Genomic DNA, 24,647 nt, shown 5'->3' with positions numbered 1-24,647 from the left:
TGTGCGAAAAAAACATAAATAACAACTTTATTCAACTATTCCATTACTTCATTATGGGTTGCATGCGCGAGAACTGAGACGAGGACGTTCTCATTCATCTACTTCTTGTTACCGGCTGCTCACCGCTTAGGAGTTTTACCGCCCCCTACTGTATAAAATGATGATCCATATATAAGGCGCAAATTGAAATTGAATCGTATGTACAGCGCGCATCTTCCTCTGCTTGTAAACAGAAAGTTTTGCGCTTCCAGCTATATCAGCACATCATCTTATACGGTAGGGGGCGGTAAAACTCCTAAGCGGTGAGCAGCCGGTAACAAGAAGTAGACGAATGAGAACGTCCTCGTCTCAGTTCTTGCGTATGCGCCCATGAGGAAGTAATGGAATAGTGGAATAAAGTCGTTATTTATGTTTTTTTTCGCACAAAAAGTAGTCTCGTCGCTTGATAAACTTATAATTGAGCCGCTGTAGGCACATGGAATATTTAAACCTTTTCTTTAATGACTTTATGGGCCGTCAAGAGCCAGTCCCTTATGCAGTCTATGTAGGACTGATCCAGCTCTCAGATTCAATCAAAAAATATCTTTATTTGTGTTCCGAAGATGAACGAAGGTCTTACGGGGTTGGTACAGCATGGGGGTGAGTAATTAATGACTTAATTTTCATTTTTGGGTGAACTAACCCTTTAAGAGAATAGGGACAACTCTTTTAGACCATGCGCCGGGCGTACATACCCTTTTCCCCGTCATCAAACTACTGTGGCAAAAGTGAATTTGGATATGTCCTAGGTGCACTTGCCCTGTGTGGTTTAGACCATGCGCTTAGATTTGTTCAAATGGGGCTTGAAAGGTTAGTAAATCTGGCTTTAAGTCAATCCTGAGAAAGCTTCATGAAGTGAACAAAGAGGATGCCAAACTGGATATGAGGCTGTGTTTTGGGAACAGTTTGGCATATTTAAAAAAAAAAAAAAAAATTAAGGAAACAACAGATATTTTGGCACAGCAGCAAGATTTTTATTTTATCAATTTTTTATTTTATTTTATTTTTTTGGAAGAAATAAATAATTTTATTGGTAACACTTCTCGGTAAGGGTACATCAATTATCATGAATTAATGTATAAATTCTTGCATGAATTATGCATTCATTCATGCATTAATATCTCATGAATCATCAGGAACTGCAGCCCATTCTCACTCCCAAGGCGTCACCTAACTGACGCCTTGGGAAGCATTTGGACATGCTTCAATATCTGACGCTTTAGGCGCCCTTTAGCGTCAGTTAGATGACGCCCTAGGATCGCGTGTACCCTACCCCCACCCCACACCTAAACCTAACCGCGTCCTCTAACAGACGCTTTCCTTTAGCGTCAGTTAGATGACGCCGTAGGATCGCGTCATGTAACTGACGCTAAAGGGCGCCTAAAACGTCAAATATTGAAGCATGGTCAAAGGTGACGCCTTGGGGTGAGAATGGAACTAACACTAGTGAATGAACAACAACTTAATTAAAACTACTGTTTTTAAAACAACTATGACTACTGTATTTGATACAGTACAAAATCATAATAATCATGCGTAATAAATCATAACTCATGATGATGTACTCATCTTAGTTAATGTTTTAATTGAGGTGTTGTTCATCCATGAAGTCATGAATGAAAAACGTTGAACTCGTGTTAGTTCCTGATGATTCATGAGATATTAATGCATGACTGAATGCATAATTCATGCATGAATATATAAATGAAATCATGATAATTCATGTACCCTTACTGTAAAGTGTTACCCTTTTATTTAGCAAGGATGTATTTAATTAATCAAAATTACAGCAAATACATTAATAATGTTACAAAAAATCTGTTCTTTTGAGCAAATAATCCTGATAAAATGGTTTACAGTTTCAACAAAAATGCTAAGCAGTGCAAATGTTTCAACATTGGTAATAATTAGATCTTCACGTCAATAATCCTGATCTTCACGTCATGCCTGATCGGCCTGATCTTCACGCCAAGTCTGTTCGGCCTTCTCTTCACGTGTCTGCGCATAACCACCGAGTCATGCAGGCAAGCCAGAGACTGTTTACCTCATGCACACCGAGCCAGAGACTGTTCCCGTCACATCTCCTGAACCTGTCCCTGAGCCTGTCCCTAAGCCCGTGGTTCCTCCCAAGGACATTTTTTTTTTTTTTTGGGGGGGGGGGGGGGGGTACGTCTCCACCATGGCCGCCCGAAGGGTCATCTCCACCACGAAAGGCCTGCTCCGCCCTGGCCACATGCACAGCTTGCTCCGCCCTGGAGGCTTCCTCCTCCAGATAGGCCACACCCTCATCAGCCTACAGGGCGTCCAAACACATTGATGTAATATGGTGCAAGTACGTAATACTGTTGTTGTCAATTTCACTGACTGTGAATGAGGCCTGCCACCCGCATCACAACCACCAACGGAAAGTGTCTGCCCAGATCATCTCAGCTTTACCCCTCCCAATGCTCAGAATACGGAATAAATAAATCCACCACTAATCCTCTCTCTACGCAGGGCTCTCTGTCATCTGTGCAATGTGCAAGAGCAGTATATGCATAACCATAATCCCAAAACATGCTGTCATTCCAGCCCATGTATTACCATATTTCATCCCACATGCTCTATTAAAAGATTGCACTACTTACCAACAGACACTTTGTACCGCTTCATGACTGCTTTAGCCAAGTCTCAAGATTCAAACCCAATTGAACAGCTGGAGATATCCATTAAATCCATCAGTATCCCCTCTCAAACCTCATTGCCAGGCTTAAGCCCAAAAGTGCATGTGATAAAACCACTGCATACAAGTTTTGGAAGCACAATAAGCATTAATGAAAATAGCACAATGAGGATACCAGCAGCTCATCTGCATATGTGGTTGACAGCTTAACAGCAATCCTCTCTCACTTTGATCTTCCTTGAATTATCCAATAAATCTCAACGTTTTTCCCACAAGTGATCTTGACTGGACCATGAGCCTGATCGTGTCAGTTAGCAGAATTCAGCTTGCAGCTTATGTTTGATTCTACCATCAGGGACTGTTTGCAGATGTAGATTATGATTCACCTTTCAAAACACAGAAGCCTGAAGAGATGCATGAAAGTAAAATGAGCTTATTAATTCATGCTATGGTGATTCCATGTGTTATATTGTATGCTTTTGAATGGTGTGGTGCGATATGCCCATTGGCTCTTTCTCAATATGTACAAACCATTTGACTACTGACATATTGTAACATTAATACAGTTTTATGGTTGTAAAACCATAATTTATTCCTGTGATGGAATCACATCATTCTATCTATCTATCTATCTATCTATCTATCTATCTATCTATCTATCTATCTATCTATCTATCTATCTATCTATCTATCTATCTATCTATCTATCTACAGTATCTACTTTCTATCTATCTATCTATCTATCTATCTATCTATCTATCTATCTATCTATCTATCTATCTATCTATCTATCTATCTATCTATCTATCTATCTATCTATCCATCCATCCAACGCATTCTCATCCCAAAGCGCCATAAACAACGCATTTGCAAAAGCGTAAATATCCAATGCACATAGCACCCTTTAACGTCTAATGAGACGCTTCGGTTATGGTTAAGTTTAGGTATGGTGTAGGGTAAGGGTTAGACCACTAGGGGGCGCCTTCTGCCCAAATATATCTGCGTCTCATTTGACGTTAAAGGGTGCCATGTGCGTTGGATATTTACGCTTTTGCAAAAGTGTCTTATATGGCGCTTTGGGGGGAGAACGGGCTCATCTATCAATCTAACTATCATCTATCTATCATCTATCTATCTATCTATCTATCTATCTATCTATCTATCTATCTATCTATCTATCTATCTGTCTGTCTGTCTGTGCTTTGCTAATTTAAAAAAAGTTAAATGGAATGATTTGAATCTTTTTTATTTTATTCTGATCCTTTACATCTAAATTACAAATCTGCATCCTGATCTCTACCTCAGATCAAATTCAAAGTCAAATGCAAATGTATGATTTTATTACAGTTTTTCTCCATCGCTTTGGTGCATTTCTCACATAACTATTTACATTTGCACAACAGTTAATGCAGTTCTCAAAACAATTGTACAAACTGCAAAACTTAGTCGATAACCTGCAAAACGCATTCATCAAAAGCAAGTATTCATGTCATTGAAAGTGTCAGTGTCGTCAAGATGAAAAGTCCTAACACCAGTGTTTATGAACAAGATAGTCAAATGGCTTTGTCATGTTTTCATTATGACAGTTTACTCTGTAAGTGTTTGCCAATGCAAAAAAAGTCAGATGTTGGTGACACTATACCTGAAAATGCTCAAGACAGTCCTATAAACTATTTGCACAGCCATTTGAAAACTACAGTAAAGTTTCACATTACTGTATTTACGTAGTGAGGTACAGTAATTGAGTACAAGACAGATGCTCTTTGCAATTCTACAGTAATTTGTTCACAACATTGTGCGAAAGAAAAAAATACACCCTTATTTACAACAAAAATAAACTCCCTTTGGTTAGATCGGTGCACAACTGTAAACAATATCACAGTACTGGAACTGAACAAACAACATACATATACTGTAAATCCTTCATGCACATCTATTCTCATCAGTGAAAGCTGAGGTTCACCTGCGATAAATTGTTCAATTTAGGATAAAAAAGTTTTTTTTTAAGATAAAAAAAAAATTGCTTAACAGATTTTGACAACTAGTTCAACATTTTTGTATGTGAAGACTCAAGCAATGAAATGATGACTATTAGTTTTATGTGGAATGACTATTCAGCATTCACAAGTATAGTTAATTTGGACTGATATGACATAAGCAAATGATAACGTTATAAAACAGCAAAGAGTTGTATGAAAGCAATTGATGCATGTCAAAAAGCATTTGCAATTTGTTGGAAGGAATGAGAAACTGCAACTATGATGTGCACAAATGACTAAATGTTGTGGAGGTTGAACTAACTGTTGTGCAAATTTAAATAGTGATGTGAGAAATGCACCAAAGCGACTGAGAAAAACTGTATTTTAAAAGGCACTCTCGAGTTCTGAATGTCACTCAACCTTGCTGTTCTCAAACTTCACCTCAGCATAGTTGTGTGTCATTATTTTGTATAATAACCCACAATGGAAAAATATATTTGGAATTAGCTAAATGAAAAACAAATGATAAGAAACCCAGAGTGTTTTGTGGCCATATAAAAAGTGCTTGCTGACATTAAAAATGGTTAAAGTATTCACATAAAAGATTCAATTATTTTGTTCTAAAACAAATTAGATGCCGCCACAAGACTGGTATGGAAAAAAACCAAATGGAATATTTTTATTTTTTTTTTTTGAATGTCAATGCAAGCAGCATGCAGACTCTTTATCAGCTTATTGTGAGTCACGTACATACTGTATGGTAAACATTGACCTGCGCACTGAGTAGTCAACTATTTTGCTGTATGAACAGTTCACTAATAAAAGTAAGTCATGCGCAAGCCCAAGTATATCCACCCACTCATCAAATAAAGATTGTTCCCTTGCATTTACATTTATTCAACTTACAGTAACCCAAAGCCACTTACAAGTGAGAAATACTGTAACACAACTGATTCATCATAAGAATTTTATTGAATGTACTGAATTCATATTAAGTGACTTTTCCTTCCTGATTCTCACAGAGTTTCTCCAGGGGTTATTTGACCTTAATTTTTGGTTCCGCACCCTGCACCCTTCAGGTTCCATTAAAACTTGATGAAAAAATGCAGAATGAAGTCTTAAGACATGGCTGAGCATGTTGGTCTTTCCGCTTCCCCCCGCAGGTCTCCTGTGATGGCCGGAGGCTTGTTTGCTGTAAACCGACAGTGGTTCTGGGAGCTGGGAGGATATGACACAGGCCTTGAGATCTGGGGAGGCGAGCAGTTTGAAATATCCTTCAAGGTGAGTTAAAGCCTCTGCATTGATTCCTGTATGCAATTCACAAATAATACATCCATTTTCACAGACTTTTCCAAGGCTGCATCTTGTTTTTGGCCTTTCATAATCTAACAGAACACAATAAGGCTCACACAAGACAGTGTCTCACTTCAATGCATTGTGCAATCCAGGCCTTAAAATGGATTCCAAGACACACACTCGAAAACCACATTCAATAGCTCATCGCTCCTGATCCATTGCGAACCTCTATACCAGATTCCCTTTTCTCACACTTAATGTGCTCTGTCTGTCTGTCTAGACCATCTCATTTCTTTCAACAATAAAGGCAGAATGAGATTGGACGGCCGAGGTTATTTTCTTCACTGTGTTACTAACTGAAGCCTCAGAGCCAAACGCACATGAGTCGGCCAAAATAAGGCGGTGAAGATGCCGTAGTTGTGAGTCTGTGCGTGTTTGTGTGTATGTGTTTAGACTGGCTAGACTAGTGAAACTAATTAGATTGTGTGATCCAGTGATTGGCTGTGGCTCTGAAGTGATTCGGTTTTGATTAGCGGGGCAAAAACTGGCGCCGATGGATGTGAGGAAGTGTTCTATTTATCAGTTCTGACATACCTGCCACCACACTCTTTTTCATTAGACTCTCACTTGTGCTGGCACTGAACTTTGTTATCGGAACACCATCCTCTGCACCTCTCTAGTAACCATGGCAACCGCAAAAATAGTTTAGAGTCTAAACCGCCTGTTTGAGAGAAATTTTGTCATTATTTCCTTTTTTATGCACAGCCTATTGGTCTGTTGCTATTTGTCATAAAGTTGTGTGGTTGACCTTAACATATGGTAGTAACATGCCAAACAACTCTCCATTTGAAAGCTTAAATATAGCTGGTATTGTAATAGAGTGTCCCCCTCAAACTCCAATGTGCAATTACAAACTAAAATAAAAGCAAAGGCTGATTGGCTTGGCGTCATCCCATTGATTGGTTGCCTGCCACACTCCGTCCAAGTTTCATCCATCTGTTCGATGTAGGCAGCTTTCTAAATGCAATTCAAGTCATCTTAATATCTAAAGTCCTGCCATGGCTGCCTTCTTCAATGCGTTATGATAAAAGAGGCTGTGAAAATTATTCCTAAAACTTCATTTGTTGCATGGCTCTCTCGTTTATCCTCAAATGAGGGATCTGCAGGGGCTTTTTCTCACTCACTTTGTAGCATTGATGTTTGGAACGATTCTCTCCCTATAACGATGGGGTCTGTGAAGTTAGTTAGCTTGACCGCTAACCCGCCGCCTGGCAGGAGAGATAGGTCTGTGCGGTTTGATATCTGCAGACAGCTCTCTCGGGCCCAGCGGGTGACTGAGGAATAGAGAGAAACCATCAGACTCAACTCGTCCGACTTGAAGCCGCCCTCCCCCCCGCTTTCTCACCTCCCTCTGTGTGTCGTTGGCCCTGGCCGAGTCCAAACTCCACCATGCCTGAGCCAATACTCGATACGGACAGGCACTTCAAAGTCTTGGCCTTAGTAGAACAGAAAGAGAGAGACAGGAAGGGACACCCCGCTTTTTTTCTTTATCTTTCTTTTCTTTTGGTTTAAAGAGGAAAAGTAGAGACACAAGCATAAGGCAGAAGGGAAACTGTACTTCTTTCCTTCAGTGAATGCGCCAGTCGATCAGTAATTGGAGCCCACGGCGAGGACATTGCTTGTTTCTGGTTCGATGTGGAAGCGTAGCAGTATTTCTAGCTAGTCTGTCCACATATTCCCTGGAGCTCGCAAGGATGTGATGCATGAGGCTTTCTGAGTTTTTTTTTTTTTTTTTTTTTTTACTGTCTAAGAGAATGCAGAATGGGAAAAAACTCTGTACTGTGATGTGGTATAAATGTTTGAGTATGTGTGTGCGTATGTGCTTTTTCAGGTGTGGATGTGCGGAGGCAGCATGTATGATGTACCTTGTTCGAGGGTGGGCCACATCTACAGAAAGTACGTCCCCTACAAGGTGCCTTCAGGGACCAGCCTGGCAAGAGTGAGTAGAACTTCCACTATCCTTCCAAATGAGAAAGGATAGAGTGTTTTTCAACAGTGGCCCAATTCTGCTAGTTTATAGTGCTCTAGATTCACAATGTTCCTGAGATGCTCTTATTCATATTCTGTACACATGATAAAAGATAAATTGTAGGGAGAGACCATCACTCTGCTCTAAATAGTGTATAGATACGATGGATGGATGGATGGATGGATGGATGGATGGATGGATGTATATCCACAAGTTTCCGAGGGGCGCTCCTGTAAAAAATAAAGTGGGTGAAACTCCCGGTAAGGCGGCGGAAGTAGCATTCCAATGGTATTTTGTGTGTTAGTTAGCGAATAGGCTAGCTGTTTTTTGGAGAATTGTTTTACTATTTAAAGACGCAAATCTTTATGAGAGATGTCGTTACGGAGCTCAGGGACAACATGTCCTGTTCGCGGTTGTATGTATAACCGGACTAAACTATTTCAGTGGCTTAAACGTGATTGTTTTGAACATAAGCCGAAAACGAAATCAGAGTGATCCTGCCAGAGCCCGTCTCTGATCCTGCCAACGACTATAGTTTCCATCACCTCCCAAAAGATGACGAATCTTCCTGTGTACATTTGTTTAAATTCTTAATATTCTATAAACTCTATCAGCATGTGTTTGGCTGTTCGCTACTGATGTTACAGCTAAACTCAGGATCAAAGCCTGTGTTGACAGAATACCAAATGTGCCAGTTAATGTATTCAAGTAGCACATTCATTTATAATTTTGAATAAACTCCAAAGCACAATGACTAAGTGTGTATTTTTTATTTTAATTGTTTGTCAGCTCACACAACTGTCTGTCACCATGCCTTGATGAGTATTGATTATTAATAATGTTATTATAATAATCCCAATCAACTACTGCGGAGGGTAAAGGTACTGTTATTTCACCTTTTTTAATTTCGTTGAGGTTGTGTTCCCACATCGTTAGCTAGTTTGGATCGCTATAACTTGAATGACTGTCAACTGTTGAATGAACGAGTATGAAGTATGTCAAGTAGCGCTTTGTTTACTTCGAACCGGAAGACGCGCCCACTTTTGACGCAAGGCCTCATGGGGCATAGGAAACTTGTGGATATATATATATATATGTGTGTGTGTGTGTGTGTGTGTGTGTGTGTGTGTGTATATATATATATATATATATATATATATATATGTTATTCCTTCTCACAGAACCTGAAACGAGTGGCAGAGACATGGATGGACGAGTACACAGAGTACATCTATCAGCGTCGACCCGAGTACCGCCACCTCTCCACTGGCGACATCACCGCTCAGAAGGAGCTCCGCAAGCAACTCAAATGTAAAGACTTCAAATGGTATATGAACACTGTGGCCTGGGACCTGCCCAAATATTACCCACCTGTGGAGCCGCCGCCAGCTGCCTGGGGAGAGGTGGGTGAACAATGCCACTATAAATTTGTGAAGATACCAGGGTTGAGCGAAATGCAGATTTTTTTTTTTTGCCATTGGCTTTTTAATCTTTTGATTTATGACTTTGAATTAGAATTTAATTAGCCACACAGTGGCATTTCTATAGTCAAAGAAGAATAGAAATAAGCAAGAACACTTTTCCATCTTATAAAATTTCTTCGTTGACACTTTTATAGTAAATGAGAGCATTCTGGGAAAGTTCTTGGGATGTGACAGTATGATGTTTTTTTGAAAGAATTTTATCAAGGCTGCATGCAATTGATCAAAAATAAAGTAAAAACATACATATTTTTGCAATTTGAAATCTTTTTAAACATATCTCAAAATGTAATTAATTCCTGTGATGGCAAAGTTGACCTTTCAGCATCATTACTGGAGTCTTCAGTGTTACATGATCCTTCAGAAATTATTGTAATATGCTGATTTTTTTTAGCAATAAAAATATTTGAAAAATTAAATATATGCGAATAAAAATATTTACTGACACCATTTTCTTACTGACACCAAACTTTTGAACACGTGCGTATATACCTGATGGATTGATGGATATGATAGATTTATATTTATACCTTAAGTTTTATGTATTTTGAAAAATGACTGTGTGGCGAGGGCTGTGAGAGAGCGGCGCGAGGATGGTGACGTAATTACAGATTAGCGACACACTTGCGCGACACACTGGTCTCGTATCTCTCACGGAGGAGACGAAGCATAAATTTGTTGATTTATTTTCTTAAACTTGTCGAATGTTCACTGGTTCCCGCCTCCTTCTTCCCGGGTTTAGGCACCAGTGTAATGCGCTTCATTGTTATGGGAAGAAGGAGGAAACATTCAACAAGTTTAATAAAATAAATCAACAAACACATAAATGAAAGTATAGCCGCCCCTCGCGGACGACTGCTGTCCACACAAAACACAACGTAAAATCAGGCCTGTTCCTCTCTTGATCTCCACTGTCATCACTTCTCCTTTTAGGCCCCGTTTACATAAAGGGAAAACGCATATATTTTCCTGCGGATTCCCATTTTTATCACAGAAAACGATTATTTCTAAAAACTCCGGCCAAAGTGGAGATTTCTGAAAACGCCGGTTATGTTGTCATGTGAACTGGGAGAAACAGCGTTTTAGGTTCTCTCTTGTCGATTCTGAGGATTTTGATTGGCTTGCATGGCTTTTTCCTTAACCCCTACACTGCCGCCAATAGGTTTGCCATAGTTATGATGGCGCTCGACGGCGTATTTATGCGGGTGTGTGAACGATGTTATTTTTGAAAACGGAGAGGGGGAAAATATTCGTTTTGCTAAATACCCGGCTTTGTGTAAACGTGGCCTTATGCTTCCGCTCCTTCCGTGAGAGATTCTGCATCTCACAGGTGTCGCTCATCATAAATCACACCACCGGCCTCGTCCTGCTTGCCACAGACTGCATTCAAGAAACCTGACATTCACTTTTATTTGAAGCAACTTCGAGTTTTTACAGGTCCACTTTTCCTGGTGCTCAGGGGTAAAATGGAGGTTTCGACCTGAATCTTTCAGTTACCAATCAGTTTTGACACCCCTCATGTCTCTTTGTTTACCCATAATTGGGCACATAACTTTTACACACTTACTTGGTTCGAATTACACACTAAAGATGGCACGAACGTCAATACATCCTGTGAGACAGATGCCAGAACAGAACAAGTGTGTGTGTGTGTGTTTGTGTGTGCATGCGTGCATATGACAGAGAGGTTATGCGGAAATATTCTTTGATTTATGAGAAGCACTGCCGGGTGAGATATAACACATTTTCCGCCAAAGACAAGCAGACGGCCGGTCCTCACCTAAAACTGTGCTGTCTAATATACAGCGACATCACAGCATAACTATTGTTTGCATCACTGCTCCCTAATCCATAAATAAACAGAAGATGTGTTATACATTTATTACTCGAGCTTATCCAGGCAGACAGGCTATTCGGGTTATTCATTATCATGCAGGTTTGCTGTGCCAGAACAGTGGTTCTTGGGAACACGCATGGAGAGATGGGCCTGTCATTTCTCTCCATCTGTGGTTCTGCCATGTCTGTCATAGGGGGGTATTTAATATGCATGGAGTGATTCCCATCTTGTGCATTTTGATGGGCCTTTTTAATCACTGCTGAATGATGTACCTCACAGACATCATGCCTTAATGAATACCCCCAGGGAACACCATCTCCTCTTTTTTTCAGTCCCCATACTGTGATGTGTCAGAGATGGCAAGTAATAATTTACAAATGTAATTAATATCACTTCCAAATTAATTGGAGGGCTGACGCTTACCGTAAAGTACATCCGTCCATCCGAAACCAACTAAGGTAGTAATGGAAACAGCACTTTGGTTTCAATTGTTTCTGCGGAGTAATGAAACCCAAAAAAAAAAAAAAGTCCATTAGCAAACAACACCCCTTCCCTTTCACTTATTGGCTTTTTCTGCATTAGCGGCATAAAATTGATGATAAAAAAGGGCTGTGCGGCATGCGGCTGGGGAACTTGCTCGGGTAAAATTTATGCACGGCAAATATCTTCTTTCCTGAAGCAAAATGATAGTAATTTGACTGTCAAGTTGATAGCTTCATACACCCTGCTCTGGCCACCTGTCACCCGCTTGATGTATTGCACAATAAAAGAGCCTCATTGGACATTTGAAGCCACCCCCATGGACCATGACAGAGAGGGAGAGGGGTAGCTGAGGAATTAAACGGGTTCTTGTCGGCATTTTCAGCAAAGGACAAGGGGTCAGCGTCGGCATGACCTCCAGCTGACAGGGCGGTGAGATGGGTAAGCAGGCTGTCAACCATTTGCCACTCGCCCACCTTCAAACATATATTCTCTCTCTCTCTCCCTCACAGCTGTTTCATTGCCTCTTCAATACACTCAAATACTTTAAATGCAATCAGCACACTTTTCAGCCACTTTTATGCTCACAGCCATTGCTGCCAAAGGCTTTTACGGTATAAATGCAGTTTTCAGGCCCATTTTAGAGTACCCCCTCCCCCCTCCTGTGGATTGTGAGGAAGAAAAGAGGAGAGACCCATGCTGATTTGGCCTGATTCTGCTGTATTTACCTCTAAGGAGCTTGTGATTACATGCACTCTTCTAGTGTAACCTAGAAAAGTGAATTCATTTATTTCTTTATTTTGTGGTATAAATATTATAAATCAAAGTTGAATCAATTCATTCATTTTTTTTCTGCATCGAAAAAAAAAAATGCCACACCATGATGATTGAGCCCTTTAGCAGCACTTAAAATGATGCGAGAGGAAATGTTCTTGCCGTTTCTTTCTAATCAGCACAACCTCCTGCTAAATTCCTGAATACTTTAAAAAAAGAAATTAAGAGAAAAGAGGCTTTCGAAAATCCACAACAAACATGATTTGAGCTTCTTAAAACATATTGGAACATATTTATAGTTGCTTTGACTTCACAAAAAAAAATGTTGTTTGGTAGTAAATTGGCTGCAAACGCAGAAAATTAGATTCTAATGCATGTCTTGAATGAGTCAAATAATTCATCCTGAAAACATCACACGGCAGCAGGCGCAAGGAAGGTCCAAAAGATAGCGAGAAGCAGGCTAATAGACAAAAAAAAAAATGAATTAAACATGTTTTCTTTTTATAACTTCAGGGTTAAAATAAGCTTAAAATAAGCTTTTAAGAATAAATCGGCAAGGCAGAGCTTGGTGTGACCTTGCTTTTCGCTTTCATTTTGTTCCATTTGTCAAGCTCGTCCTCACTCGAATTCTCCAATCCAGCTCATTTGAAAAGAAATCACAGCTCAAATAAGGTGCACCATTTTCTTTCCCGTAAATAATAAGCAGTAAAGTGTTGACCTGAACTACAATAAAGACCACATTCTGAGTTAGGACATTTTTATTCTGACGTCCTCAGCCGCCCCAGAAAGCTTGTTGCGTTTTGATTGCATTAGTTTCCAGCCTAGGTTTACAGTCGTGTCAACATTTCAAGTGAATTTCAGATTGTGAGCAGCAGCAAATGCATCAAGTCACCAACATGAAAATCTGCTTCAAGTCATGTATTTACAGAGCACAACTTCATGTTGATTTTTTGCAGCCTACTAACTGATTTCCAATTACTTTCAACAGTCATGGCTTGCCAAGAGCGCAAAAACCCTAAATCCCTCACCTCAATCGTTCAGGACTCATGAGCGTGAGAAAAACATATTTGAGGAAACGGGCTCCAACAAACACTCAATGTTTCCCCTGATGGCCTTGGTATGCAGTGCACAATTTCAGCAGTGGAAGCTTATGCATTGTGCATGCACTACGCTGCACAGCATAATATGCTCCCCCACAGTTCATCCTCTTTGTCAGGCCTCCTTTTTTTGTACGTGTGTGTGTGTGTGTGTGTGTGTGTGTGTGTGTGACCTTGCCCCAAGCCCTAGCCCCCCTATGTCTCCCTAGTGAGGTGAATAAGTGAGCAGAATTGGCCCAGAACTGCTGCCCACTCTTCTGTGTCTGCTCAGGAGGCAGTGGCTCCAGCCGCTCATGCATTATTGAGCTGCACTGTGACAACAGTCAGTACACCTGAATGCCTTCAAGAAAATTAGGCGACCTGGACAGCTAATCAAAAAAAGGGGAAAAAAAAGAGAAAAATGTAAGGACACGGCGCAGCGGAAATGGCTAGAGTTCATACAATGGGGAAAGTGCACTCATATTTGTGAATGAATGAATCATTATTTAAATAGTCCGATTTTGCACTTGAACAGATTGCAGACCAGGGGTCACATTATACTTCACCGCACAATTGGGGAAGAAGTAAAACTTTTGACTAACATTCTTTTACCTTCAATGCACACCGTGAGCACCGTAGAGGTCATTAACCATGATTGTTATGGTCGGGAAATACTGCTTTCCTGTGCTCCCAAGAAACTCATGTGTAATAATATAAAATTTTAGGCCTACCTCTGTACACTTTTTTTGCAGCGCCACAGACTATGTACAACCAGGTACATATCACTGCAGTTTCTAACAAATGAACACTGGAGGCAGCAAAACAGCAATCACTTTTGCTCGTTTTCACACACAGTTATGATTACAGTGACATAAAGACATGTTTTCGCACGGCACCTTGCACAATTATGTTATGACCTCCAAAACACATTTTACCACAATGCATGATTTGTAAATGAATATTTTGAGTGTTTGAATCAATCAACCAGCTCCATATCTGCTGTTTTGCTGCTATACTAAGCTTGCTCAATAGCCCAGATGGTAAAGAATTGTTCTTGTGATGCGGAGAGCTTGGGGATGAATCACTTTAAAGGGTAACTAAACCCCTGGTCAGAGCCTGACTCCACCCACTGTCAATATTTGAAAATGCTGAAAAAGTGGGCAGACCCCAGCGGAGATAGAGGGGACGAAATAGATGCTAAAACACTCTATCCTGATCGTTTTCAATACTCTCAATCCCAATTCCTGACTCCCTACAGTAGTTTTGACACAAGATAGTTTTTATACTGCCAAGGGCGTAGCTCGCGTGGTGAGCTCAAACCTTGGTACGCCACGAAGTGCGGAACATCCAATAGGAAAATTCAACTGCAGTAGCCACCGTTCAACCTGAAGAGGGCAGCACTAAGACGTTTTTACACCATATATTGTAGAAATAGAACACTTTTAAACAAATGTCAAAAAGTTACTCGAATCAATGACTGGTATTAATAAAGATCCATTCTTACAGATCATTAACTAAAAAAAGTTGGTTGAGTGTTTAGTTACTCTTTAAAGACGAGCCATGATAAAAGAGTTCAAAAACAAGCTTAAATACCGTGGTTACGATTTCGTTTTTATGTCACATTAGCTTTTGTTAACACTAGATCATTTTCTGCTATTTTTTTGGGGGGGGGAAAGAAATGTACTTAAAATTGTATGACAAAATATAAATGTTTATGACACATTTAAGGAACATTAATGTTTTTGTGGTGGGGCTAGTTAAAATATTAGCAGGGCAAACACTAGCAGAACATGTCCTTATTATTATTGAAGTAATTAATTAATTCAATCCTGATAAAAAATAGTTTGCAAATTTAATGCTCATTTGAGTATCCCTTTCGTGTTCTCATTGCTTCTGTTATTGTTGCTATTTCTTCTTGGTCTTGTTCTTTTATGTTTGTTTGTGGTTTCTTTTTATTGATAGATTGATTTATGGATTGTGTTGTGTATCTTAACCATATTAGTTTTAGGTTCACATATACCATTCTGTCCAGGGACTACAGATAAAAAAATAGCCTTTGGTGCCTGCAAATGCTGCCATATTTACGGGAAGGTTTTTATTAATGCAGCTGTTATTAATAATGGTCCTGTTATTTCAATAACACATTAATAAACCTTCCTGTAATATATATATATATATATATATATATATATATATATATATAAATAAATGTTGCCTAATTAGAAATTTTTCAGTTCAGTTGCTGGCTATGTGGAGGGGAGCTTATGCATATTTAATGTCTATATATATATATATATCTTTATCTTACAAACCTTTTGATCTCAAGATGCTTTGTTCTTGTATCTTGTTATACTGTATATACTGACAACCCAGATGAAAAATCCAACATTCCTGTTCACCAGCATAAAGTATGTCTTTCATGCTGGGACTCCGCATGGGAGGCGGAAATGCTGATGGACCAGCAAAACCAGCTCAGTTTGGTCCACCAACTAGAACAGCACTACATCAGCACTAACCAGCCTGGAAAAAACATGGGATGCATTATGCTAGATTTCCTCAGGAAATGCTAAAGCTACACTCTAAAAAATGCTGGGTTGTTTGAACCCAAATGTGGGTCAAATATGGACAAACCCAAATGTTGGGTTAAAAATGCAATTAAACAAATGCACAGTTGAAAAGTGAGAGTTTAAAGTTGGGTTAAAATTTGAAATGACATTTTTAACCCAACATTTGGTTTGTCCATATTTGACCCAAATTTGGGTTCAAACAACCCAGCATTGTTTAGAGTGCAACTTTAATTCCTTGTGCAATTATTAAGAAATCTATTTCTCTTTCCGCAGATCCGCAATGTGGCATCTGGTTTGTGCATCGATTCTAAACATGGCTCCACTGGCACTGAACTGCGTCTGGACAGTTGTTTGAAAGAGGGTGCAGAGCGAACATGGGCACATGAGCAGGTAAGGCTCCTTTTCAGTACACTTCCCACATTATTCAGTACTACTGATTAGTATCAGACATGTTAGAATAATGTAAACAGCATTAGATGGCTGACTAAGTGTAGTTTCTTAAGTAAATCCCTAAAAAATGAACTGATACTTTGATGAAATTAAATCATGTTATGAAGCGTATTCCTTGACAATCTCTTTTGAGACTGAGAGTATTGCTGTTCCCTGTGGTGGTTAGATTTTCACGTTTGGCTGGAGAGAGGACATCAGGCCTGGAGATCCCCTGCACACCAGAAAATTCTGCTTCGATGCAATTAGTCAGAACAGTCCCATCACACTGTATGACTGCCATGGTATGAAAGGCAACCAGCACTGGAGCTACAGGAAGGTAATACCGTATTACAGATACACTACTAGTCACAAATTTGAATAGAGCTAATCATTCTTATGAAATAACACAAAAGTGTGAGGAATTACTGTGTAGTGACCAAAAACATATCCAAACTATCTTATGTTTTAACTTCTTTCTTAAAAAATTGCCTGTGCCTATTACAAGTTTGTGCCAAGGGGTCAAGGTTTGTCTGAGGTTTCACTCCTACTAGCCAGTCTGGCTAGTTGAATTTTATATTTAACTGAAACGCTTCGAATACTAATTTTCCAAATTGTAGATACATGATACCAGCTGTGCTTTCTCGCTCTCTCGTGATCCCTCAGGCAGCGAGTTAACACACAAACCAGCCTTCCCTCAAACACTCCTTTCATTTGCTCCAGATAAATATCATTGGTATTACAGAGCATGCATTTCAGCATGGGATTGCGCATATTGCCCATAATTTTACTCATTATGCAGATTTTGTGCTCACATCTGAAGTGTGTGCACATGAAGCTGCCTATCAGTGCTAACTGAAGTTTTTTTTGTTGTTGTTTTTTTTTCCGCTGCTTATTGTGCTACAGTAAACAGTCAAATACACACAAAATAATGTAAAAATGACAGCCTTTTTGAGTATTTGACTAAACAGATTTAGTTATATTTTAAGTGAATGTAAACAGTTGAGGGGGAACAAAAACATTTGTAACAGTAAATGAATCCGTGTGTCAGGTCTTAAAGTGACAGTAGCCTAATATATCTGCTTCCAAATTATGAGATAATATTAAAAATATCTATATGGCAGTTTTGCCCCATCGATGTCAAAATTCTGGGCAAAATGATGAGAATTTTTACTAAGATTTTATAACTTTAGAAAACCTTGTGTGTGTGTGTATGCGTGTGTGTTCATTTATACATTATGTTCTAAGAAAAAGTAATGTAACAAAAAATACTTGGCTATAAAACTATTTAAATAAGACAACTGATGGGATAAAAGAGGGCATGACGTTATTGAGATAAATTCCATTACAGTCAGCATGAGTAATGTTTTACACCCAGGTGTTACGTTTTCAGATCTCTTCATAAATTTTCATACCATCTCTAAGGAGAAGCTGCACCTGTCTTCCTCCATATTCCCTCTTCACATCTTCTTTAATAGGTAAATAAAGTATATCTACAGCAACAGAGCAGTGGTGGGACAGAACGTACATCTTGTTACAGAAGCCCCTTTAGACTAATACCTATCGCTCTGGGCCCATCACGAACGACAGAGCCTAATACAGAAGCACAGTTTTTCTTGCCCTCTAGCGAAGTACCATGAGCCCAAACTGAGATATTCCATCTCACACAAGGGCTTTAAGGTGTCAAGCAAAGAAATCACTGTCATTGCAGCATAGGTCAATGACGGCGTTATAGAGAGAAGAAATACACAGTTGAAAGGAAGAGGTGGTACCTGGAAGTTGAGCTGCCTGAGGCGCAGAGAACAGTAAATCAACCCAGGGGAGAGCAACACAGAACTGGAGCCGAAAGCCCGAAGGCATGTCCCTCCTCTGCTCAGCCTGATCACTCCCTTAGGGACACATCCTCTATTTTTTCACCGGCTCTGTTTGGCATACTCAGTAGTTTCTAGCGCAAAAATATACATGCTCTGTGTGCTGTGGAGAACACTTTCAAGTGGAGACTTTCTTTGTTGTCTTCCACTTTTTGATAGGAAATTGATGATGAATCCACCATTCTTTAACTTTTATTTACCTTTCACCTTTCTCATTTTCTTCACTCTCAGAAAAAAAAGGTACAAAAACTGTCACTGGTGCGGTACCCTTTCTAAAGGTACTCAATTGTACCTAAACAGTGCATATTAGTAACTAAATGGTATATATTTTGGCGCTTTTCCACAGCATGGTACAGCTCGGCTCGCTTCGCTTTACCACTGCCTGGTTCGACTCGGCTCGGCTTGCTTTGGCTCGGTTTGCTTTTCCACAGCAGTTTAGTACCGCTTCAAAATGGGTGGTTATAGACTGATCGTCGCCCCATCCAGCTCTCGCTGGATCCGCTCCTCGGCTACCAACAAGACGGACATCTGCAACTGGTCTACTGACAAGTCACAACGATTCAGGCATTTCTTTTTTAAAGTTTACTTTATTTATTTTTCAAGCAAGCCATTTTAAAAAAATGTGCGAAGAAATAACACTGCGGTGGCTGTTGCTGTCTATTTAAATCTAGTGGATTTGGTGTCTCGTGTTGCAAATCCAATGACACTGTTAGTGACGATTTTCTCTGACCAATCACTGATCTGTTTTCACTTCACATTTTAGTATCGGTACTGCACGCTTGGAACCTCAACAGAGGTGGTACCACCTAAAGCAATCCATACCGAGCTGTACCATGCAGTGGAAAAGTACCTCAAATTGAGCCGCACCGAGCCGTACCATGCAATGGAAAAGTGCCAAAGCGAGCCTTACCGAGTTATATCGAACCATACCATGGAAAAGCATTTTTAAAGGGTTAGTTCGGTATTTTACTCTTAAAGCCCTGTTTTAAGATAATTTCTGATGAAATAGAATGGTTATGATTGGAATTTGGACAAATGCTGCTGTCCCGAGAATTTTAGGTTTCTGTGTTAGCACCCCCCCCACCTGCAAAATGGTTGTCTATGGTTGTCTGAACATTCATTCATAAAAAGCATTACAAAGACGTGAAACAGTGGTCTGGTGTGTTCACTAATATGCTCACACAAAAATCACTGCAAAAGATGCTTTCCAACAGGTTTTTATCATACTCTATCATACTTTTATCGTTTTTGTCCGACTACATTGACTTGACTTGATACTAAAAATACGATAAAAACTGTTGGAAAGCATCTTTTGCATCGATTTTTGTGTGAGCATATCAGTGAACACCCCACTCGGTGAGTTTTACGTCTTGTAAAGACGTTATACTTTAAAAGTTAATGATTTAAGGGTCAAGAGCCCAACTAAAACACACACTGATCTCCATAATGGTGGTTTTCTCCTTCTGTGATTCTTCTTGTTATCATCAGGTGTCTTCAATGTTGGCAATAATTTTTTTTTTTTAAAAGAGTTCTTTATTCATCTTTGACGTCGGTCTGTTATTCCGATATATTTGTTTAGAAAAATGTGTACATTTTACTCATTTTAAATGGTTAACTTTTGATTCATTTGGATAACTATTACTCAATTCTAATTTGTTAAATTTACTAATATCGATTGTAATCTGTTGGCTTAATTTTATTGATTAGATTTAACATATGAAGAGTTCAGATGCAAAAGCCTCTAAATGCCATTTGAAATTTTCTTCTTTAATGATGATTTTTATCAAACTTGTATATTTAAGTTCAGTAATTTTACTTAAATAACAATGTGACTTTGGTAATTATCATTGCCTTTTAAGTGAAATCACTGAACTTAAATATACAAGCTTGATAAAAATGATCATTCTAGAAGAAAATTTCAACTCTTCATATTTAGTCGTATTAATTTTTAGTTCAGTGGTGTTTTGAAATCATGAGGCAAAGTCATCACTGTTTTTAATGCTTAATTTTAATCCAATGTAAATTAATGTTCCAGTTAAACTTAATTTTTTCCAGGTTAAATAAACATTACTTAGGGCCTTTTTTTTTTTTTTTTCATTCCACTGCACTACTATTCCATTGTCATTTCCAAGTTTGGTTTTGATATGCATAAAACGGTGATAATTATGTGGGTGAGTTCTTACTTTTTAATTAGTCTTTACATTAACACCAATATATTTATTCATTCAGAGTCAGACTGATGTGAAGATGTGGAATGCACACAAAAGTTATTGCTTGAAGAAAGTAATAGGCCAATCGGAATTTATCACTTGAACAACATAATAGGCCAATCAAAATGTGACTTTCTCTCATGTGACTTAGTTAGCCCCCACCAAACCCATGGCATGTTCAAGGGAGTCTTTTAAAACTCAATGGGCTCAGTGGAGGGAAGAGAGACACTGCCTCACGCTGTAACTTTAACTACTGTTGTCACCGTGTGTAAATATATTTATACACAATTTTAATGCCGTATTTTGTTATATTTGTGCACAGTGGATATTATCTGAGAAGACACTGCCTCCCTTTGCATCCTCAGAGAAAACGCCTCAGCAACCAAATGCCCTTCCCGTACATAATTTCTCAATTTCTCACGTTTCACTTCCAAACTCAAGCCAAGAAATAAAGTTCGCTTCTCTGATTAGCGCATTCCATGTTTTGGCTCTTCAGTTCCACTCCTGTAATATGACTGAAGGCTAGAGGGAGATAATGCAGGATTAGACATCTGCCGCAGTCACAGTCACTGTTTCTTGTTTATTTTTCCTTCCTTCTCTTTTTCTCCTTCCCATCTTCTTCTTGCTCCAGGATAAATCTTTGTACCACCTGGTGAGCAGCGGTTGCATAGACTGTAGCCCGGGCGATAAGCGGATTTTCATGAACAAGTGTGACCCCGAGTCTGAAACACAACAGTGGATCTTCCAGAAAGTCAACGCCACCGTTCTGGACAAATTCAACAGCGCCTCTAGCTCATAGGACCTGGGGTTGTGGTCAAGCCAATCAGCTGGCTTCCACACAAACACACCACCTCCCACAATCCTAAATGTGGGCCTGGATATTCTTACTATCTGGCTCTTGGTCCCTCTCAAGGTTCTGCAGCCGTCTGAATGAGGGGACTAGAAACGAGGAGAGACACGAGGCTGGTGGAAACGCATCCAATGAGCACCTTGCTGGTCGAGGAGAATACGGACAGCCCGACTCTCTCGTAGGGGTCTAACGTGGGCCCTCAGTTGCTTCCTACACATTGAAAAACAGAGCATCTTTAGGACTTTGGAAGTGCAGACCAATGAAATAATGTTCTGTATCAGTTCTTGAAGATTGCATGGTGGATTTGTACAAAACCAGAAACTGGAAAGAGTTTTTTTTTTTTTTTTTTTTGTATTGCTATTTATTTATCTGGGATTGTTTCAAATGCATATTTATTTGTATTTATTTGGTGCCTTTCCAGATTTAATTTATGTGTATTGACTCTGTTTTATCATCTCTTGTACCTGTAGAGTCAAACTTGGGTTGAGGCGGTGAGTTGCTCAATGAAATATTTGACTTTTTCAATGGAATCTATCTTGTTACAGAGTTTCTCGTCTATAAATAAATCAGAAAATGAGTGGTTGTGTGTTGCCTTGCCTGTGTGTCTTTTGTCATGCTAATGGATGATATCATGCGTACTGTCTTATCTCAAAAGTGGTGGTTTGTCTCCCTCTGGTGTTGAGCCATATGCAGAAGAGTTTTTGAAGAGCTTACTATATTATTCGACCTTTAAAGGGGGCATGCCGAGAAAACAAATATGCCTTGATCTTTTGACAAATAGGAGGTCTTTGAATCATTAAAACATCTTGCAAGTTCCATAGCTTAAAATATTCAGTCTTCCCTATTTTAGAGCATACTCTGGAAAATGAAATAGCCTAAACTTGAATGAGAGCACTTAATTAATGCGTTAGACTACAGTCATATTCAGATTTTTTTTTTTTTTTTTTTTTTTTTTTTTTTTTTTTAAGAGGACACTTAGACATCCTTGACTTTTGGCAACTTATAAAGCAAGTAGCAACATAACTGAAAAAATTGTTAAAAGAAAAAAAAATTAATGATAAGACACTGCTCTTTAATTGCAGTTTAAAACAAGCAAAAACATCCCACTGTGTTAGTGTTGCCAGGAACGAGGCTCTAAAAAAGCTATTTCAGAATGCCACGAAAAGTCGTTAACTTAAGATTTCACTCATTTTTTCCCAAATAGTTTGGTGAATGCTAGTGGGAAAACTAAAACGACATTGTCATGCATAAATAATGCATTATGGTGATTTATTTTAATCATGCCATGATGCAGGCAGTGTTCACTTCTTAATGAAAAGAATTTGACCTTTCGTAAAAAATAATTATGAGGCTTTTAAAGCTACACTGTGTATCTCTTTTAGTTTATTCTTAGCTAAAAACACTTAGTTCTTTCCAAAATATACTGTATGTGCTCATTAATTTATATTTATGTATAATATGCCATTGAAAGGGTTTCTAATGTCGGTCGCCATGTTGCCCCTCCATTTTGAATGTACATTAGCCAAAGAGGGACATACCCGTTAATTCAAGCTTCGCCTTTCGCGTTTACGTTTGAGTTAACACTCATGGACGAGGTCGAACTGGAAGCCATGTTAATCTTGGACTACATTGGCTACCGTAGGAGTTAAAACGAAATCGGAATTGAGAGGAACAGATACTAATATTCACTGGATGGTCATATACCCTTTCACCTCTAGATGGGGGTAAAAATCACACAGTGTAGCTTTAAGATAATTGACAGCTATGATACAAAAATTAATTTATCGCTTGGCAAATCAAGATGCAATGAGTGCTCTGCAAGGTCTGAATAAGATGATGGGCCGTGATTTGAGAAGTGTAAACGATGATATTAGAGACAGATATTTTTAAATGGGCTAATGATTTGAATTTATTTAATGGAAGATATGATGTATCTGACAATAGGAATAAGTTTGAACAAATTGGGAAATCAGTTAGGAATCAGTGGGACCATCGATTCTCACAGGTGACCTGGTCAGAAGGTGTCTTAGGTGTATTAGGCCCTGTAAAGCATCGGGTCCAGATGGCCTTAAGACTTGTGGAAATTAACAAACGTACCCTTTAACAAACTTATTTCTGTTTTTATTAGATTTACATATTGTACCAAATATGTGGAAACATAATTTATATGACCTCTTCCTAAAAATGTGGGAGCTAAAAATCTGGGTCTTATGTTAAATCAGATTTGATGTTTTTATGTTTTTCAACACCACGTAACTTTTCCTTTGCGGTCACCCTACAGGTTATTACCGCTGTCGTTAATAATTTAACCTAACTGCACGCTTGCTGTTTATCCAGCACCGGCTTTGGAATGAATGATGTCCACAGACAAGAGAGCTTGTTGCATGATTTCATGAAAGTATGATGTATTGCGACATCAGAAACGAAGAAAAACTAAATAATGACTATTGTAACGCTTGACGTAAAGCAAGTCAAATTTGTAGTTTTCTTACATCTCATTAGAACTACAGAAACGCGACCCGATCTGGCAATCTTACATAATGTGGTTTTAGCAGATATAGGACCGCAAAGCAAATCCAGAAGTGCCCTTTTACCCGGTTACGACTTAATGAACCACTGAAACGATTTTGGAAACATTATTTAAAATAAGGTAAAAAAATCTTACTTGGTGTTGCTTTAAGGATGTGCTGTGTTCTGTCACCTCTGTTGATCTCTGTTTTTAGAAATGAAATATGAAATACATGAATGAAAATTTTAAAATGATAAACATATGCAGCAGATGACATGCACTTGTTGCACTTTTATGGAAAGACAGTGTAAATTGTCAATTGAGCGAGAGGAGCAGGTGTTAAAACAAGAAAAATGGTGTGAAGTGAGTTCTGTATTGATAAATGTCAGTAAGACTAAAGAATTGGTTTTAAACCAGAACTCCTAACAGAAATAATGTTATGTGATCAACCTGTTGGAATTGTGAAGAATTTTAAGTATTTGGTAACTATGATTGACTGTAAATTGAATTTCTCTGATAATGTGGACCTTCTCTGTAAGAAAGCAAATCAAATTCCTGTTA

The 24,647-nt window shown here is 38.9% G+C and overlaps 1 protein-coding gene across 2 annotated transcripts in view; it reads left to right on the top strand.

Moving 5' to 3' along the window:
* Positions 1-22,154, top strand: part of galntl6 (polypeptide N-acetylgalactosaminyltransferase like 6) — a 251,525-nt gene extending 229,371 nt beyond the window's left edge. For both annotated transcript variants that reach the window (XM_039691143.2, XM_039691148.2), the window contains 6 exons: positions 5,844-5,961; positions 7,868-7,975; positions 9,187-9,408; positions 16,494-16,610; positions 16,837-16,986; positions 21,359-22,154. In XM_039691143.2, coding sequence (XP_039547077.2) covers positions 5,844-5,961; positions 7,868-7,975; positions 9,187-9,408; positions 16,494-16,610; positions 16,837-16,986; positions 21,359-21,526 — 883 coding nt within the window. In that variant the 3' untranslated portion in view covers positions 21,527-22,154. The remainder of the gene's footprint in view (positions 1-5,843; positions 5,962-7,867; positions 7,976-9,186; positions 9,409-16,493; positions 16,611-16,836; positions 16,987-21,358) is intronic.
* The last annotated feature ends 2,493 nt before the right edge of the window (positions 22,155-24,647 follow it).

This window comes from Pimephales promelas, chromosome 6, assembly GCF_988280905.1.
Source record: "Pimephales promelas chromosome 6, fPimPro1.hap1.1, whole genome shotgun sequence".
NCBI classification, from domain to species: Eukaryota; Metazoa; Chordata; class Actinopteri; order Cypriniformes; family Leuciscidae; genus Pimephales; species Pimephales promelas.
The sequence above is the reverse complement of the archived record's forward strand: the minus strand, read 5'-3'. Positions and strand labels throughout refer to the sequence as shown.